The sequence below is a fragment of the Myotis daubentonii genome, chromosome 2, assembly GCF_963259705.1.
Source record: "Myotis daubentonii chromosome 2, mMyoDau2.1, whole genome shotgun sequence".
Taxonomy (NCBI): Eukaryota; Metazoa; Chordata; class Mammalia; order Chiroptera; family Vespertilionidae; genus Myotis; species Myotis daubentonii.
Genome location: NC_081841.1, coordinates 200,291,772 through 200,305,242, shown reverse-complemented (window position 1 = coordinate 200,305,242; position 13,471 = coordinate 200,291,772). Strand labels below are relative to the sequence as shown.

Here is a 13,471-nt window from a genome sequence, read left to right as displayed (position 1 = left end):
CCCTTGACTGGAATCAAACCCGGGATCCTTCAGTCTGTGGGCCGAAGCTCTATCCACTGAGCCAAACCAGCTAGGGCACCACCCTCACCTCCTTTGATTGGGAATGTCTATGGCAGTTTTTCTATTCCTTATGATGGCATGTTGGGGATGGAGATGGGGATGATAAAACTTGTCTATTTAGTTCACAGGTCTTCAGATAAGGATGAGCTACACCTGAGGGGCCCCATCCACATCTAGACCTGACTTAAGATAACAAGATGCAGGGCTTGGACCTGATTATTAAAAAGAGATGACACTTTTGAGGGAGATCATGAGATTATTTTGTACAGGAGAGGGTTGTGAATTCTTGTGGCCAGAGGGAAGATGGTGGTAGATTGTTTTTAAAGGATGGCTACCAGCAGTTTCTCCCAAATGTTTACACATAGACTATTCCTTTAGCAAATTAGACCTGAGCTTCAGCCTGATACATGGAATTAGGCTAGTGGTGTCAAAATCACCTAACCTTGTGGCTTAAAAATGAATGGGCTATAGATGTGTTCCAAGAGGAGATTAAGGGTTCTATTAAATGCAAATAAATATAACAGTATCTAAGCAAAGTCAATCATCGTTTTTATTTTTTGGTCCTATGTTCGTTGTCCAGGGATCCTCCTTCTTTGGAATTGCAAACAATATTTAAGTGCTACATGGCCTACGCAACTTTTGTTTCTGGATCTGCACTGAAGTGGGAGGATCTGAGGCGAGTTGGGGTAAGAACTATTTTTCTTTCTTCTTTGTTGTTAACCTCAGCTACAACAGTGAAGATGATAGGATCTCGTCTCTTTCAAAGGCATTACTCCAGACCCTTAAATTTGGGAAAATACAACTTTCTCAATTTTAAAAACTAATCATGAAGGAGATGTAGTCATTGTCCTCCAGTTTCTCCTTGACAAATATCAAGCAGACTTCACTGTTTATTTAAACTTATAGTTAAGTTGTTTATTTCACTAAGTTCTCTACCTAGAGCAGTTTTATTTTCACAGTCTAAGAGATCTGAAAAAATTATGGATAGTAAAAGTGTGTTTGATCTTACCATTCAAATGCGATTCTTACTAGAGAACAGATTTACCAATTTCTGAGCACACTGATGTGACTTCTGATAGGAGAGACATGAAGGAAAATAGCAGAGACCCCATTAAGGTTGGAACTAACACTAATGATTAAAGGCCAACCCTCTAGACAGCTTTCATTTAAGATCAAAGCCAGCTTTCTCTCATTTTATAGGTTTCACAGAATCATAAAAACCAAAAGACTTCAGTTTTTTAAAGCAGAGATCTATAATGTTCATGTAAAGAATTAAAGCAGAAAATTATAGACTCAGAATAATCTTCATCTTCCCTGCACCTTGGTTTTATAAGCCACATCAGTAATTTTCTAGAATCTTAAGATTTAGGTTCCACAGTTATTGAATGACTGCTTACTTTGAGTTAAGCAGACTTTCAGTTCCTCCATTCTTTGCTGTCCTGAAAGGCAAACAAGTATACAGAAAATGGCTTTAAAAGATCATATTACTTATCAGCAGGCATAAATTGATGGTTGGGATGATAGGAAAAAGTAACTATGCACTTTACCCATTTTAAAGCAATCTAGCATCCATGTTGGAGACCTTGTGCCCTAGTCGACTCATCCAGTGTAGCCCTCACAGCCCTTGCAGCATTTGCAGGACTATGATCCTGATGTAATTGCATCCATATCAGAACTCCTTCCCAACTGTGTTCTCCTTCTTATTGGAAGTTTTATGAAAAACACACACACACAACAACAACAAACAAACATAAGAAAAAAGTTTTCCCCACTACAGCATTCCCCACGTAACTAATACGATGGTTGCTGTCCAATCTTGGAGAATAGGTGGAATCCGCGGAAGCATGCCTGGTCATAGCCAACCCTTTGTGCAGTGATTCACATGATGAAGACACTTCAAACATCATGAGGTATGAAGCTGGCACTGTGGTATTTCGTGATCCAATGCTGATACATTTCTGCCTCTTTTGAAATAAAGCCTGGTGCATAGGACTAAACAGATGTCACAGTATATTTTTTTGTTGTCCCCAGAAATGGTGCAGATATATGAAAAAGTAATTTAAAATAGAGTATTCTGAATGTCTCTGGGCTTGTCCACATACTTTGCTGAATTTTCATATGGATAATAGCTATCTAAACTTGAAAAGCAAGCATACAGATAAGTGATAACTGTTCAGATAGCATCATTATAACTAACATCCTCTCCTCCTCAAAAATAGTGATGTTATTGGTGATATGTGAACCCAATTAGTAGACTTTACTTATAGTTTTATCCCCCCCCCCCCCGCCAGTAGTTCTGGTGAAAAGTTGTGCATGGTTTAGTATGATGTGCTTGTGACTATTGGAAATTATGTTAAGGTGTCTAGAACTAGTGTTATCATCTTTAATTGCGAACTATCTATGAGCAGGAACTTGACTTGTGGTAACAGATTCCAACAATCCTTGTGATAGCAATGGCTTAGTTCCTAACCCAGGTAATCTTCTGCCCCCCCCCCCCCCCCGGCCAAGGCAAAATAAATAGAAATAGCTGAAGGTGATGCTACAAAGAGTTAGAAACAGCTGAGAATTTTCACCATGTATAATAGAGTAAATATGACACAGACTTTAGTTTCTTAATTTGTAAACTAAGAACATTGGAAAAGAGAGTCTATGAGCTATTTCAAGCTACAAACAGTAATACAATCTCTACATTTTTCTTGTAATTAATGTGTTTGAGTTTGAAAGCTAAAATATATACAAAATGATTTATTTCCTTTTCAAAAATTGGCCCCAGAAGACCATAATCTCTGAATACCAAGAGCTGACCTTTCCATAGTTTTATTTTACTAAGTCACTAAAACAACTGCCCCCTTCAGTGGGTATTCTATAAAACAGAACATTTTTAGAGACTACTATAACAATGAAACTTATAATATGCCATTTATTATGCTTTCCCAGATATCAATTTAACACTGAATTGAATTATGTTACAAAACCATTGTATGTGGCCCATCACTGATGAACATATTTGTTGTTTATTTAGGGTACTCTCTATCAAGAACTATAACCCTGATACCAGAATCATCATACAGATACTCCAATCCCATAATAAGGTATTGTTTCTTTCTAGCCTATCTAGTCTGTGGAGCTAGATGAATTTAGTTCATCTACATAATAGATTAATTTAATACTTCCAAATGGGTTTGCACTTGAAAAGTTTTTGCCAATTGTGGGTGACATTCAGAGTCTCATTAAGACTGTTAATCACTTATGAATGTAAATTCAGAAAGAGGTGTATTTGCATTCTTTTAAAGCTTCTGCCTAATGGTCTAACTTCCAGTCAGCTTGAATCTAAGTGATAAATGAGATCCTTTGCTTTGGAACACTGACAGGGACACTATCAACTACCTGGAGCCACTAAAACTAAAGTAGGCTGATTAGGCAATTACAAAAGTTTGAGTGGCAACCAAGAGCTAGGTCAGGGTTGATTAATAAGGTTCATCTTCTACACAAGCACATTCCTTTAAGAGAGGCCAACTAAACAAGAGAGGTTGATGTTTTTTCTTATGCAGAAAAACCAACACAGAGAGTAAAGGAAAATGAACAAACAGAAATATGTATTTTCAACAACAACAACAAAAATATAAAATCTCAGAAAAATGCCTTTATGAGAGATAAGTGACTTACCTGACAGAGTTCAAAATAACTGTCATAAAAATGTCACTGAACTTGGGAGATGAATAGATTTAAAAAGTGAATATATCAGCAAATAGGTAGAAAGTATGAGAAAGTACCAAATAGAAGTCACAGAGCTGACGAATATAGTAACTGAACTGAAAAATGCATTATAGGGGCTTTTCCAGACTATGAATCAGAAGAAAGGATCAGTGAACTGCAAGACAGAGTAGTGGAACTCACGTAACTAGAGCAGCAAAAAAAAAGAATGCAAATGAGTGAAGACAGTTTAAGTAGCTGATGGGACATCTTGTGGACCAATATTTGCATTATGAATCTCACAAGGAGAAGAGATAAATAGGCAGAAAACTTATTTGAAGAAATAATGGCTGAAAACATTCCTAACATGGGGAAGGAAACAGACATTCACATTTAGGAAGCTGAAAATTCAAAATAAGAGGAACCCAAAGAAATCCACACCAAGACACATTAAAGAGTGAAAAGTTAAGGACAACCAAAAGATGGTTACTTGAGACTTTTATTGTTTCTTGAGGTAAATATTTATTGCTATGATCTTACTTATATACCAGGTCTAAAAATAAATAAATAAACAACCAAAAAAACCTTAACTCATAGATACAGAGAATAGATGGGTGGTTGCCAGAAGCAAGGGATGGGACTGGACAAAATGGACAAAATGGGTAAAAGGGGTCAAAAGTGCAAACTTTCAATTAAAAAAATCATAGAGGTGTACTCATATTGCATAGTGGCTATAGTTAATAATACCTTGTTATAGCCCTAGCCGGTCTCAGTGGATAGAGCATCGGCCTGTGAACTAAAAGGTCCCAGGTTTGATTATGGTCAAGGGAACCTGCCGGGGTTGTGGGCTAGATCCCCAGTGGGGGGCTTGCAGGAGGCAGCCAATCAATGATTCTCTCTCATCATTGCTGTTTCTATCTCTCTCTCCCTCCCTCTTCTTTCCTCCCTGAAGTCAATAAAAATATATTTAAAAAGTAATAAAAATAATACCTTATTATATATTTGAAAGTTACTGAGAGAAAAAATCTCTAAAGTTATCATTACAAGAAAAAAAAATAACCACTATGGCCTGACTGTTTTGGCTCAGTGGATACTGTGGTCTGAAGGGTCCCAGGTTCAATTCTGGTCAAGGGCATGTACTTTGGTTGCAAGCACATCCCCAGTAGGAGGTATGCAGGAGGCAGCTGATCAATGTTCCTCTCTCATCGATGTTTCTTACTCTATCCTTCTCCCTTCCTCTCTGTTAAAAAAATCAATAAAATGTATTTGAAAAAAATAACCACCATGTTAATGAATGTTAACTAGACTTATTGTTGTGGTCATTTTGCAGTGTATATAAATATTGAATCATTATATTGTACACTTGAAACTAATATAATGTTATATGTCAATTATACCCTAAAAACAAAACTCTCCAAAAAACAAATAAACAAAAAAGATTGTAAATTCAGTGTAGAATCATAGGTCTAGCTAAGCCATTTGACCTGATTTTGTAACTATAGCTAGTTTCCTTTTTAAAAGTGGAACAGTTGACCACTAACCACTTCTAAATGTTGAATTTGTTTTTATCACTTCTGCTGACCTGGGCATAATAAATGCTTTAAAGTAAAACAGAGACATTCATCTAGAAACAACTTTTTAAAGTTATATTTATTTTTAATGTTTGACCTACTTTCTATCATGAAACAGGGTTTTCTGCCAAAGATTCCCAGCTGGAACTGGACTAATGGAGACAACATCATCTGTTTTGCTGAATTAAAACTTGGATTTATCGCCCAAGGCTGTTTGGTGCCAGGCTTGTGCACCTTTCTAACATCTTTATTTCTTGAGCAAAACAGTAAGGTAACATTGTAAATTGATGTTGAATCTTAGCTCTATCCCTGTGTTCTCACATATTAGGATCAGAAATAGATGTGAAAAATTGAGGAAAGCAAGAAGGCCCTAAGAAATGAGATCTGACTTCTCCTTGAGCTGGTAAGGGATTGAGAGATCTAGATTGAGTTCCTAGGTACTGCATTGACCTTGAAAATAGTAATTGATTTTATTCTTGCCAAAGAATATTTATCTGCAAAATAGAGACCATAACTCTGCTTCCTACCTGCTCCATGGTATTATGAATGTAAATGTATTCATAAATGTAGAAGCACTTTGAGTTATTGAAAGTAGAAATATAAAGGTTATGTTATTAATGGAGAAGTCATATATTTAAATATAAATTAAATACAAAATGATCAACATGATAATTATATTCCTCAAATGACAATAATAATACAAATAATAATTAAAATCTAATATTCAGTTTACTTTGGGGCCATTCTATACAGTAATAATAATACCACAGATTGATTGCCTACTATGTATTATGCATTTTAAATACATTGTGTTTCCCTTCAGGTAGTATCCCAGTAATGGGTCCATGATGCTAACTAACTTGATCATATAGTGAGTAACAGAACTAGAATTGTCTGACCTATGGTCTTACCACTATGCCCTAAGCCTGTGGTTTTATTCAGAATCTTGCACATCAGATCCTAGGAAACCTTTGTTTGAGAATAAGCAGATAAAAGAGGCTATTGGAATGAATTAATATAGCACTAAGTATGGCCTTCCAAATGCCATTCCCATGAAATGCTCTGGGAAAGATTCTAATCCTCAGCTGGGCCTGGTATCCTATTGTCCACTCTTCTCTCCATTTAATTGCTAGTCCACACTTTCCTTTTTTTACATGTAATTTTCCTCCTGGTCTCTCTTCACACTTTACTTCCTTTGTTCAATGAGTTCTAACAATTTTTACATCTTCTCCAGTTCCTTTTCTGGTGCTATTAAGGAAAAGCAAAAGAAGTGAAAGATGCTCTGGCCAGTACAATGCTAACTGGAAAACAAAGGATTCTTCTGTAGCTTCTTCCGTGAATGTGAGGAGACATCGTATACAGATAAATAGAAATGGCCACCAGGCAGCAGGAAATGAGCGTGATGCTACCACAGTGACCATGCTTTAACCTTCAATTAGTGGTCACTGTGTATGACCTAGGAAATGACTTGTCAGGAAATCCTCTCTGTGTTGAATGCTTAGAGAGTGGAAGGTAACTGCAATGTCTATTGTGATAGTTGTTGTTTTAATCTCTGTGACTGAAGAAAATAAAAAGGAATGGGTTCTCTATCTGAAGACCTCATCTTTTTCATGGAAATATGGAAGGTAGAGATGTAAACCCAGCCCTATTATGCTTTTCCTTTTCTTTTTTTCATCTGAAGTTGTAACCTCCTCACTGAGGATCATTACATGTCAATATTCGTCACAAGATGGTTTTTGGAATACTGGAATTTAGAGATATTTATGGTCATGATAATTTTTTTAAGTAAAATCTGAAACTCACTTTCAGAGATCCTCAACTGGATAGAGTCAGAGGAAGCAAGATTTTTTTATTGGTTTACATATTTATTTCAGACTATGATTAAGTTCTTTGAGGACTAGGACTATCTTTTTTTTAAAATTGTTTTATTGCTTAAGGTATTACAAAGAATATTACATATGTCTCCTTTTTCCCCCCGCCCTTGACAATCCCCTGACCTCCCCTACCCCCCAGTGTCTTATGTCCATTGATTATGCTTATATGCATGCATACAAGTCCTTCGGTTGATCTTTTACCCTCCCCTCCTGCCCCCCAACCCTTCCCAGTCTTCTTGCTGTAGTTTGACAGTCTGTTCGAGGCTGCTCTGCCTCTGTATCTATTTTTGTTCATAAGTTTATAATGGTCTTTATTATCCAGAAATGAGTGAGATCATGTGGTATTTTTCCTTCATTGACTGGCTTATTTCACTTAGCATAATGCTCTCCAGTTCCATCCATGCTGTTGCAGATGGTAAGAATTCCTTCTTTTTTACAGCAGCATAGTATTCCATGTGTAGATAATACCAGTTTTCTAATCCATTCATCTACTGATGGGCACTCAGGCTGTTTCCAGATCTTAGCTATGGTGAATTGTGCTGCTATGAACATAGGGGTGCATATATCCTTTCTGATTGGTGTTTCTGTTTTCTTGGGATATATTCCTAGAAGTGGGATCGCAGGGTCAAATGGGAGTTCCATTTTTAGTTTTTTGAGGAAACTCCATACTGTCTTCCATAGCGGCTGCACCAGTCTGCATTCCCACCAGCAGTGCACAAGTGTTCCTTTTTCTCCACATCCTTTCCAGCACTTGTTGTTTGTTGATTTGTTGATGATAGCCATTCTGACAGGTGTGAGATGGTACCTCATTGTTGTTTTGATTTGCATTTCTCGGATGATTAGTGTCTTTGAGCATGTTTTCATATGTCTCTTGGCTTTCTGAATGTCCTCTTTTGAAAAGTGTCTACTTAGGTCCATTGCCCATTTTTTTATTGGATTGTTTATCTTTCTTTTGTTAAGTTGTATGAGTTCCCTATAAATGTTGGAGATTAAACCCTTATCGGTGATAACATTGGCAAATATGTTCTCCCATGCAGTGGGCTTTCTTGTTGTTTTGTTGATGGTTTCTTTTGCTGTGCAGAAGCTTTTTATTTTGATGTAGTCCCATTTGTTTATTTTCTCCTTAGTTTCCAATGCCCTAGGAGCTGTATTGGTGAAGAAATTGCTTCGGCATATGTCTGAGATTTTGTTGCCTTTGGATTCTTCTAGTATTTTTATGGTTTCCTGTCATATATTTAAGTCCTTTATCCATTTTGAGTTTATTTTTGTGTATGGTGTAAGTTGGTGGTTGCTGGGGTCCAACCCCAGCGGGTCCAGGGGTCCCCAAAGGCGTGGACGGAGTCGGCAAAGAAGGAAGGACACGGAGACAGTGTTGAGTTGATCAGTAGCCTAGCCAGGATCTCCAGCCAGGATCTCCAGCCAAGTTCTGGTCTGGATCTCCAGAGAGGTTCTGCTTCGGATCTCCAGCGAGGTTCTGTAGCCATGTTCCCTTGCTAGGTTCTTCAGCCAGGTTCTGTCCAGGTTCTCCAGCCAGGTTCAGTCACCAGGTTCTAGTCAGGTTCTCTTGCCAATTTCTGTAGTCAGGTTCAGTCCAGGATCTTTTGCCATGTTCTCTCCAGCAAAGTTCTTCTGTCTGTGGGTTCTGTGTAGGTTCTGTCTTCTTGGCTCTCTTCTAAGTTCTGTCTCTTGTTGTCTTGTTGCATCTGTATTTATACCAGTTGATTCCAATCCTATCAATCTCTATTCCAAAGGTTAGGGCATTTCTTATCTCCATTCCAGGGAGTAAAGATTATGTAGCTTAAGCATGATTGTTCGTAGTTAAAATGATTAATTACCCGCCTGGCACTTAGTTAAGAGGTTTTATTCCCTCCCTAACTTCAGGGGAAAATCCCTACCTGGGGATTCAACCTTTCTCAGAGAGGTGACCTTGGTTAAAACACAGCGCCAAGAAGGCGAGCAAACATATTAAGAACCATATGCCATATATGCCAGGTCCCTTAAAACAGCAAGCATGGACCGGCTCCCGGCAGGTGGTCTATTCCATTTTCCTGCATGTATCTGTCCAATTTTCCAAACACCATTTATTGAAGAGACTATCTTGACTCCATTGTATGTTCTTGCCTCCTTTGTCAAATATTAATTGAGCATATTGTTTCAGGTCGATTTCTGGGCTCTCTATTCTATTCCATTTATCTATATGTCTGTTCTTGTGCCAATACCAGGCAGTTTTGAGAACAGTGGCTTTGTAACACAGCTTGATATCTGGTATTGAGATCCCACCTACTTTGTTCTTTCTCAGGATCACTGCAGCTATTTGGGGTCTTTTTTTATTCCAGATGAATTTTTAGAGAGTTTGTTCTAGGTCTTAAAATATGCCATTGGTATTTTAATGGGAAGTGCGTTGAATTTATAGATTGCTTTGGGTAGTATGGACATTTTAATGATGTTGATTCTACCAATCCAAGAACATGGCATGTTCTTCCAACTGTTTATGTCTTCCTCTATCTCATTTTTCAAGGTCCTGTAGTTTTCTGAGTAGAGGTCTTTTACCTCTTTAGTTAAGTTTATTCCTAGGTATCTTAATTTTTTTGGTGCGATGGCAAATGGGATTGTTTTTAGTCTCTCTTTCTGTAAGTTCACTATTGGTGCATAGAAATGCCATAGATTTTTTGGCGTTAATTTTGTATCCTGCTACATTGCCAAATTCATTTATTAAGTCTAATAGTTTTTTGATGGAATCTTTAGGGTTTTTTATGTATAATATCATGTCATCTGCAAATAAGGACAATTTTTCCAATTTTGATGCCTTTTATTTCTTCTTCTTGTCTAATTGCAATGGCTAATACTTCCAGTACTTTGTCAAACAGGAGTGGTGAGAGTGGGCATCCCTGTCTTGTTCCTATTCTTAGGGGAAATGGTGTTAGTTTTTGTCCATTGAGTATGATGTTGGCTGTGGGTTTGTCATATATGGCTTTTATTATGTTGAGGTATGATCCTTCTATTCCCACTTTGCTGAGAGTTTTTATCAAAAATGGGTGTTGGATTTTGTTAAATGCTTTTTCTGCATCAATTGATGTGGCTATGTGGTTTTTTCTTTCAATTTGTTTATGTGATGCATCACGTTTATTGATTTGAGAGCAAGATTTTTTAATTCTGTACACTGCACACTGCCCTGGTGCTTTAGATTCCGTAATTAACTATTTACTTGGTTTTAATGGCTAGGACTCCAGTGTCTTAGGTCCCATTTTTCTCTGATTACACACTTAACTTTCTGACAGTTTTTATATCTATAAATGTGAGTTATTAATCTCATAACCAGATTTTTCCAAATATTGAGTTAACATTTGTAAAACTTCGTAGTACTCATGTGAAAAGGCCTTGAACCAATAATATATGCTTTTGTTTGGCTGTTTATTTGTTTCGCTATATTAAATATATGATGGTAAATTGTAGTTTAAAGAGCATTTCTGGTTGTTATTAGGCACAAAGCATTTCCTTACAAGCTTAAACTTACATTTGATCTGATCAAACTGATTTACTTGAGCTCCCCAATTCTACTATCCAAATCTGAAATTCATCTTGTCTTCCCGTTGCCCTTTCTGACCTTTAAAAAACTAACTCAGGAATCTTCTCCATTTCTATGGTTATCATGTTTACCATTTTTGAAAAGTGGATCATTTAGATTAGACATACTAAGTCAATATCTATAGCAATTGGGACTTAAATATTGTTATGAACTGTGCAGTGAAGTGAGCCCTTCTAAACAGAGAAATTTAAGAGTGTGGGAAAAGGGAGGAGATTCAACTGAATCTTGGGAAGGGTAGGAGGAATGCCTAGATTGCTTGAAGTGGTAATCTTTTTTAAGTAGGGCAGACATTTTTGTTTGTGTGTTTGTTTTAATTTTTTTCCCTAAACCACAAGATGGCCATTGGAGAAATATTTCTGAACTGGCCTTTACTCTCCGTGGCTACAGTGTTTCAGAATTCATAGGAATTCTAAACTTTTATCTGAGCTTTTGGGCTTTAATGAGCCTGTCGTGCCATGTCAGAATAGTGTGGTAGTGATTCTCGGAGAAGCAGGTGGGAAGATATGAGGAGGATGCAAAGAGAGCATAACAAAATGTTGAGGGATCTTACACAAATACCAGAGGTGAGTTTTCCAGCTGCCTCTGTCCCCTCAGGTTGCATTTAGCCTTTTTGAGAGATATCTTTTCTCCCTTCATATCTCCCATTTCTCTACTGCTATCCTTGATTTTTGCATTTGCATTTCCATTAATTAGGATGGCTGTCTGAGTTCATTTGAACCCATGAAGGGTTCTGATACTGAGCAGAAAGCCATGTATATTTTTTCTTTGTGATATGTGGTTACAGGCATACCTCAGCGATATTGTGGTTTTGCTTCTAGGCCATTGCCATAAAGTGAGTATCTCAATAAAGTGTCTCATAATATTTTTTCTGGTTGAGGGCCTTACCTTCAATTTATAAAAAACACAACATATGTGAAGTGCAATAAAGTGAAACACAATAAAATGAGGTGTGCCTATAGCTAGTCAGTAGAAAACTAATGTGCTTTAAAAAAACCAATCTTGAACAGCCATATCTAGGGAGAGACAACTTAGATTATATATTATCCTTCCTATGATATTACTGGCTCAAAAATCAACCTAACTTGCTGAAATTATTGGGAGAAGAAATATAATTTCCAGCAAGCAGTCTTGGGTACCATCTGGGAGGAAAACAAGTCATGATGCTTCTACTTCATTCTGAACTCTTTAGTGAAAATAGTTGAGTTGCATGTTAGAGTTTTTTTATTCCTTTGACATTTCTCCAGTTAAGCGCTAGGACAAATCTTCTTCCTATCACCTAAGTGCAATGGGTGCTGGTTTACTGCTTAGCAAAATATATAACTTGAATTATAGCATCCCATCTTCCAGGTCAAGTGCTTCATGTGGCATGATTGTATATTACAGGTTTGTCCTAAAGAGCCCTGGCAAAAAATCTTTGTAAGTAGCCTGAAGAACAAAATCCTGACTCAACGTCTTTCTGATGACTTAGCTGGAATGACTTTTCCTGAAGTTTCCCTGTAAGTTAAAAGAAAAGCTTTCTCTCTCTTCCCCCCCTCCCCCCCTCCCCACACACAGTAGCATTCTTTCAACAGTGTTCATTGGTGGCATTTCTGTAGGCCAGGCTCCATGACAAGCACTGAAGATATAAGAATATGAGATCAGAATAAGTCTGAGTAGCTGCAACTTAGAAGTTGTGGGACAGTTGTATCTCTGTCCCAGTGGCATGCTGGCTATGAGCTACTTCAGAATGGATCCACTTACAAGTGGGAATTCCATATTTGGGAGGCCCTTCCTCTGATGACGTGCTGGTGTCCCCACAGGGACAGAGCATAAAGTGTTAGTCATAGTACTGTGAAGTAGTGGCCTCCTGTCCTCCCTTTCCTCATGATGCTTCGTCTTCCTTCCCAGGCTCTGCTTTGTGAAGCTGCACCTCATGCTGATAGCCATCAAACACAAATCCACGGCTTCCGGTTACTGGTAGCAATGAGGCTTCAAACCTCTTCCGTTTGTTTTTTTTAGTAGAATTTTTATGATTAAGACTTTTCTAAATATACAACCATAACTAAGCTTTTTGATATTTGTTGAGAGCAGCCCAGGCTGCTGTGGTGAATTTAATATATTTCTAGTGATTGTGGCTAGCATGGTTACCCTAGCAAGCATGTCAAACTCAAAGGCTAACACAGGCCAAATAAATGAGGCATGCGGCCCGCAGGCCACGAGTTTGATTTGCTTGCCCTAATGGGTGGACAGGTGCTTTGCCTTTGCTGCTAAGGCACTGCCCCAGTTCTCTCCAGGAGGGGTCACCCTCTCACATCTGTTCCTCTTCATATATTACCAGATCTTGCAAATCTTGACCATGAAGCCATACCATAACAATAGACTTACTTATGATAAAAATGTTCTCACAAACTCTAGTTTTAAAAACAATTCTGTAAAATATGACAAAATGTGAATTCAGCCTACTAGAAAAAGTCTGCTGTTAATAGGGGGGATGAAGGGAAGAGATAATGTTACCAGCATTTCCTGAGAACCCATATTGGATAATATTAGAAGTAAAATAAGTTATCATGTCAGAAAAAATAAAATTTAGGACAAATAGAAAGAGAATCAGCTACAATGACATAGTGAGAAAAGATGATGAAAATAAAATGGGGCCTTAAATAGATGGGGGACAAGGAAGACATTGGCTGATGTATGGTTTTCTGTGC

General features: G+C 37.6%; 1 protein-coding gene across 1 annotated transcript in view; it reads left to right on the top strand.

The window, feature by feature from the left end:
• Window positions 1-13,471, top strand: part of KCNU1 (potassium calcium-activated channel subfamily U member 1) — a 125,829-nt gene that overhangs the window by 29,723 nt on the left and 82,635 nt on the right. Inside the window, 6 exon segments of the mRNA XM_059681223.1 lie at window positions 641-746; window positions 1,888-1,970; window positions 3,083-3,152; window positions 5,443-5,595; window positions 12,168-12,280; window positions 12,672-12,740. Coding sequence (XP_059537206.1) covers window positions 641-746; window positions 1,888-1,970; window positions 3,083-3,152; window positions 5,443-5,595; window positions 12,168-12,280; window positions 12,672-12,740 — 594 coding nt within the window.